Source organism: Protobothrops mucrosquamatus, unplaced genomic scaffold, assembly GCF_001527695.2.
Source record: "Protobothrops mucrosquamatus isolate PMUCROS unplaced genomic scaffold, P.Mucros_1.0 scaffold2, whole genome shotgun sequence".
NCBI lineage: Eukaryota > Metazoa > Chordata > Lepidosauria > Squamata > Viperidae > Protobothrops > Protobothrops mucrosquamatus.
Genome location: NW_015386389.1, coordinates 4,581,089 through 4,587,474, shown reverse-complemented (window position 1 = coordinate 4,587,474; position 6,386 = coordinate 4,581,089). Strand labels below are relative to the sequence as shown.

Below are 6,386 nucleotides of genomic sequence, written 5' to 3'. Positions count from 1 at the left end.
AGCCGGCTGTTTGGGTGTGTGGGTCGGAACGGGGACAGAACAGCTGGCCACATGTCCATGGAAATGTCTTTGGACAACACTGGCTCCCTTGGCTAAGCAATGGAGATGAACATTGCCCCCTAGAGTCAGACACAACTGGGCAGGGGAAACCTTTACTTTTATATATCATGGAGCTAGGTATTTCCCCTTCATGGATTACTGCCTTGTCGTGGTGAAGGGGCTTGCGTAATTCAATGAAGCTATGAGCTATGCCGTGCAGGGCCACCCAAGACGGACAGGTCATAGCAGAGAGTTCTGACAAAATGTGATCCACTGGAGAAGGGAATGGCAACCCACTCCAGTATCTCTGCCATGAAAACCCCATGGACAGTATCAAAAGGCAAAAAGATATGATGCTGGAAGATGAGCCCCTCAGGTTGGAAGGTGTCCAATATGCTACTGGGGAAGAGCAGAGAGCTAGTACTAGTAGTACCAGAAAGAGTGAAGTGACTGGGCCAAAGCTGAAAGGATGCTCAGCTGGGGATGCATCTGGTGGTGAAAGGAAAGTCCAATGCTGTAAAGATCTATTCTCCATAGAAACCTGGAATGTAAGAGGTGGCTGGATGGAGTCACTGAAGCAGTAGGCGTGAGCTTAAATGGACTCCAGAAGATGGTAGAGGACAGGAAGGCCTGGAGGAACACTGTCCATGGGGTCGCGATGGGTCGGACACGACTTCGCAATTAACAACAACAAGCTAGGTATTTAAAACTACAATAAATTTTCAGATTGGCCTTTAAGATTTGTGATAATATTTATTAGTATTATAATAATATTTCATACATGATTTATTTCTTTTAGTAACCTGTCATCGAATTTTATGTTATGAATATTGGTTTAACTTTAAAATAAATTAGCTCTTCAACTACAAGCAGTCTTCTCAACAGCTCACCTTTATCTTGTATTAGAGCTGTGAGATTTGGGTCAATCACATCCTGTTCTGTGCTTATTAATCTTATTCCCAAATAGAACCTAAACTGCAAATGCTGTTGGTGTTATAAAGTCTTGAAATCCTACAGCAAAATATCTCCTAGGAAACATATATAGATATTGGTCATGTTGTTCCCAAAGTTTAAGAATGGGCTTGACATCACTATTAAATGATAAATTTATGTTAAAAAAAATAGAAAGCTTATTCAGGGCATTATTTCCACAAAGGAATACCTTTTTTAAATAATAAATTGTAATAGCTGAAAGTCTTAAATTAAAATACCTTGGATGTTATTCCTAAATTAAAGGGTTTTTTCCTGCTAACAAGCTCTCAGTAGTTGTTACACTGAAGAAATTTTTACAGACTATTATGGAATATTCAGCATTTTCCGTGTGCTCTCTCCACTTCTCCCCCACCCCCCCACCCCTGCTTCTGCAATGATTTATTTTCAGGACTTTGAAGGGTCTTATTCAATCTTTTTCATGAAACCTGAGTATAGGTGATTATTAAGCCAACTTAGATTAGAAGGGATATTTTTCTAGAGGTTCCAAAAGAACAAAAGCATGACTAGAATTATTAGAGTGTAGAATTTCACTGTACCTATTTGCTTATTTAGTCAAGTATCTGTGCAACTAAATCTCCAGAGCAATGTCTCACATACCCTCTTCTTCAAAACATATGATTTCTTGATTTAAGACCTTATGAAAATTAGGAATTTGTCTTCTCCATATTCCAGCTCTGCACAACTTTGGATGTATGAAGGGAGTTGGTCCAAGGGCTGTCAGCAGCTGCTGAAGATGGCCCTAAGACTGTTTTGTTGTATCAGTTAGATCAGGGGTCTTCAAACTTGGCCCTTTTATGACTTGTGGACTTCAACTCCCAGAATTCCTCAGCCAGCCATGCTGAGGGGAAAGGGAGAGGTTTCCATGCTGAACCATGCTGGCTGAGGAATTCTGGAAGTTGAAGTCCACAAGTCATAAAAGGGCCAAGTTTGAAGACCCCTGCGTTAGATGATAGCTAAGCTAAAGACTGTGCAAGCCCTGTCTTTATTAAAACTGTAAATATATCCTGGTGGCTCTTGCTTTTATAGTTATATAATTTTAATTGCTATTTAACTTTTATTGTTCTTATTATTCTTTATGGTGGTCGGACTATCCCCCAAAGGACAGTGCGATATAAAGAAATGGTTTGTTGTGTTGAAAAGAAAATTAAAATTTCCTGAATTATGTGTGCCATGTTGTTCTTTGTCCAGAAGACATGCATTAATTTATCAAAGCAATAAAGAAAACCCTAATCCAAACACAATTAATTATTATTTTTTCTGGATAGGTCAGCATTTTAACTGCACTTTCCCCTTCCAAATTCCATCTTGCTTTTTTGTTCATAAAAGCTACTAGTTCTAGTCCAGGATTTTTTTTTTTCCCCCAGCAAGTTCTATCAAAGTTCAAAGCTCTGCCTTTTTCTGAACTGTTTCTCTGGGGACAAATTTGGGATTATCACCAAAGCTCCTGGTGAAATTTTGCATAGCTTTAATGTTTAGCACTTTGTCAGGAAAATATGTATGTTTTTTGTTACTTATTTTTCTTATGAGCTGATTCGGAGAGACCTTTAGAATTTTCTTTTTTTTTTCTTTTTAATTCTTTCATGCCTGTGAAACAGCATACTGGTAATTCTTTTCGTCTTGGTTTTTCAAATAGCGGGCATATCGAGATGTCATTCCAAGCAGTTTTAAAAAGGAGACCAGATTTTAAAAAAAACAAAGTAGTTTCTTAAGTTAAATTGCATTTTGCTGTCAGACCATCACTCTTGATCCATGAGGGGCAGACTGTCTTTAAAAATGTCACTAGTTTTACCAACTTGCCTGGAAACCTTCCCAAGATTATGCTTAGCCAAGCCTCAAGGTGGGTTTGTTCTCAGTGTCCATAAACCAAAAGAACACAAGTGCATTATTAATGTTTATGTAACTGTTAATTTTATATCTGCGTAAAAGCAGATGGTTGAGTTCCTTCTGTATAGGAAGAAGTATTGGTCTAATAATAAAAAAAAACTGCAAATACATTAGCAGCTATTACTTGGCAGTTTTTCCAGATCATCGTCAGATTCAAAGACCATACAGGTTCACGAAAATATTTATTCCACAACTACATAAAATAGTTTTTAATTTTCACAGGATGCAATGTGAAGGAACAAGGCAAACCTTCCTTGTTAACAACTGGGAAATATGATTTCTTTTAAAACAATGCTATATTGACAGGAACCTTAGGAAAAAGAAGTAAATTAAACTGTTCATTTTTTTCTTGCCCAATGGACTCTAGTTTTTCGCGATCAGGCTTAGAAGAATGCACTTTAAAAAGTCAACTTTAATTATTGTAGAGAAAAGTCTAATATATGCAAATTACAGCACAATTATAAATTCAAAGCCGTTGGCTAGAAAAGCTAGCTGTTTTTAAATTGTTTTGTTTAACCGTCAAAAGAAAGAAGCCATTTACTGTATGCCTCTGAAAATTGTTTAGCGGTCTATATGATTGTGAAGCTAGTATGTTATATGCTTTTAATTTAAATGTTCCGTGCTATATAGCATTTCCTACAGGAAACCCAGAAGAAGCTCCAGCTTGATTACTGTCCAAGCATAGTACCCCAAGAGGATTTGGTTTTGACTCAATTGTAAGTTCTTTCTGGTATTCTGACCAACAATGGTTACCGGCTTTAAAATGGCAGGTGAGACTGGCTAATCAAAGTCCTGCCCCTTTTTACATGCATGCCTTGAGTGCAACACACATTGCAAAGGAGCAGGGCTTTGTATATACAAACACCCTTTTTCGGATGCTTTGAGTCTGTCATTGCAGATGTCACTGCAGATATAGTAAACTGTGAAAGGGATATTGGAGTCCTAGTGGACAATCACTTAAATATGAGCCAGAAGTGTGCTGCAGCTGCCAAAAAAGCCAACACAGTGCTGGGCTGCATTAACAGAGGGATAGAATCAAGATCACGTGAAGTGTTAATACCACTTTACAAGGCCTTGGTAAGGCCACACTTGGAATACTGCATCCAGTTTTGGTCACCACGATATAAAAAAAAAAGTTGAGACTCTAGAAAGAGTGCAGAGAAGAGCAACAAAGATGATTAGGACACTGGAGGATAAAGCATACAAAGAACGGTTGCTGGAATTGAGTATGTCTAGTTTAATGACTAGGGGTGACATGATAGCAGTGTTCCAACATCTCAGGGTTTGCCACAAAGAAGAGGGAGTCAAGCTATTATCCAAAGCACCTGAAGGCAAGACAAGAAGCAACGGATGGAAACTAATCAAGGAGAGAAGCAACCTAGAACTAAGGAGCAACTTCCTGACCGTTAGAACAATTAACCAGTGGAACAACCTGCCTCCAGAAGCTGTGAATGCTCCAACACTGGAAGGCTTTAAGAAGAGATTGGACAGCCACTTGTCTGAAATGGTATAGGGTTTCCTGCCTGAGCAGGGGGTTGGACTAGATGATCTCCAAGGTCCCTTCCATCATCATCATCATCATCATCATCATCATTATTTTGGATTTCTCTGGTTCAACAAATGACCTATGGGATACTTATTCAGATTCAGGGATCCACCTGCCAGAAACTATTTTTGACAATCTAGATGAGACAAGATTACTGAACAAATAAGCTGAAAGGGAACATTTTGTTCAAATAACTACCGAAGAGAGACCCAAGAGAAAGCAATAGGAGATAAGTAGATATATTTTCTCTTCCATCAACTTGCTAAAAGTATCAAAAACAGTAAAGCACCAGAAGACATTTAGACCATTATCCACTCAACATATTGGGCTCTTTATTTGTTACTACTTTATCTAGTTTTTAATCACTCCAAGAACTGATTAGGGTAATTTACAATACAATCTTGAAGACACTATGGCTGGTCAATCAATCAATCAGAATCAATCAACCAGAATAGAGCTGGAACAGACCTTGGAGGTCTTCTAGTCCAACCCCCTATTTAAGCAGGAGACCCTATACCAGACATGTCAAACACAAGGCCCGGGGGCCGAATGCGGCCCACGAAGTGGTTTCATGTAGCCCGCAAAGCCATCCTGGAAACAGTGAGGGAACGGCCCCCTCTGCCTTGGCCCTGGCCCAGGCCAGCCAGGAGCCAATGTACAATTTTGTGGTGGCCATCTATGCTGAAATGCATTCAGTCTTAGCTCCATAAGCCCCCCTCCCCCCATATGGCCTGAGAGGAACAGTGAGGCTCCTCCAGTGGACCATGCCTTGGCACTTGCCCTGGTCCCACCCCCTTCTGACAGAGACCCTCAGATCTATCCCACTCCTGCCCAGGCCCCCACAGGCACCCTTGATACGAATGGTGTAGAGCTGGCCACACCCACCCAGTAGGCCACACCCACTCCATCCACGCCCACCCAGTAGGCCGCACCCCTCCTGGCCACACCCACCCAGTCCCCTGAGGGCAACACGCAATACTGATGCGGCCCTCAATGAAATTGAGTTTGACACCCCTGCCCTATACCATTTCAGACAATGGGCTGTCCAGTCTTTTCTTAAAAACCTCCAGTAATGAAACACCCACAACTTCTGAAGGCAAGCTGTTCCCCTGGTTAATTGTTCTCACTGTCAGGAAATTTCTCATGCCAGAGAAGTTTAAAAAATGAATATAGAGCGAGTACATGAAAGAAAAGTAATCCTTTCCCACCGTCTGTCTGGAAAAAAAACTCTTAAGTGATACCTTTATTGTTGTCCATTCCTCCAACAGCATACAAGGTCCCAACGGTAGATTTCCTTGGCTTTGTTCTTGGACTTTGCATAAGTGTTCGTCTTTCTGGCAAAAGATGGTATTTCATGGCTTCCAGAATCAGCTTCTGACATTCCAAGTCATCTTTAAAAAGTGCATGGTTTTCTAGGTCCGCTAAAATCTGCAAATCATACAAGTTGTGATTTAATAGTGATATTCTACTTTTTTTATGGCCCGATCCTCACATTTCCTTGCACAAGCTTCAGTGATGTAGAATGCTTGGACTTTCAGAGGAGATTGAGGAGGCCTTTTCTTTTAGTAAATAAAAAGACTAAATCCACAAGGATGACAATTCAGATTAACAGGTAACAAGATGGCCATAGATTTATTTGGAGCAATAATCGATGAAATAATCACATGACGTTTTACAATGTATCAGCATAGCAAGCAAGAAACTAAATTGTGAATTAGCCTACTTCTCAAAGAAGTGGTACAATACCATGAAATTGTGAGAACAGGAGACAAAACAACACTTCTGTGCATGGGGGAACATTCTTTTCAACAGAGGTCTTAGAAAGTGTAATGTTAATTCCCATTTTAATTTTTTCTCAAGGAATTCCAGCATTTCTGCAATTGATGTTGCCCTCTTTTCCCTATGAAAAGATCTTTTTCCTTAT

At 39.9% G+C, this 6,386-nt stretch overlaps 1 protein-coding gene across 1 annotated transcript in view; it reads right to left on the bottom strand.

Moving 5' to 3' along the window:
* The window catches only part of KLHL1 (kelch like family member 1), a 120,319-nt gene that overhangs the window by 33,246 nt on the left and 80,687 nt on the right, over positions 1–6,386 (bottom strand). Inside the window, exon 6 of the mRNA XM_015832338.1 lies at positions 5,704–5,890. Coding sequence (XP_015687824.1) covers positions 5,704–5,890 — 187 coding nt within the window. The remainder of the gene's footprint in view (positions 1–5,703; positions 5,891–6,386) is intronic.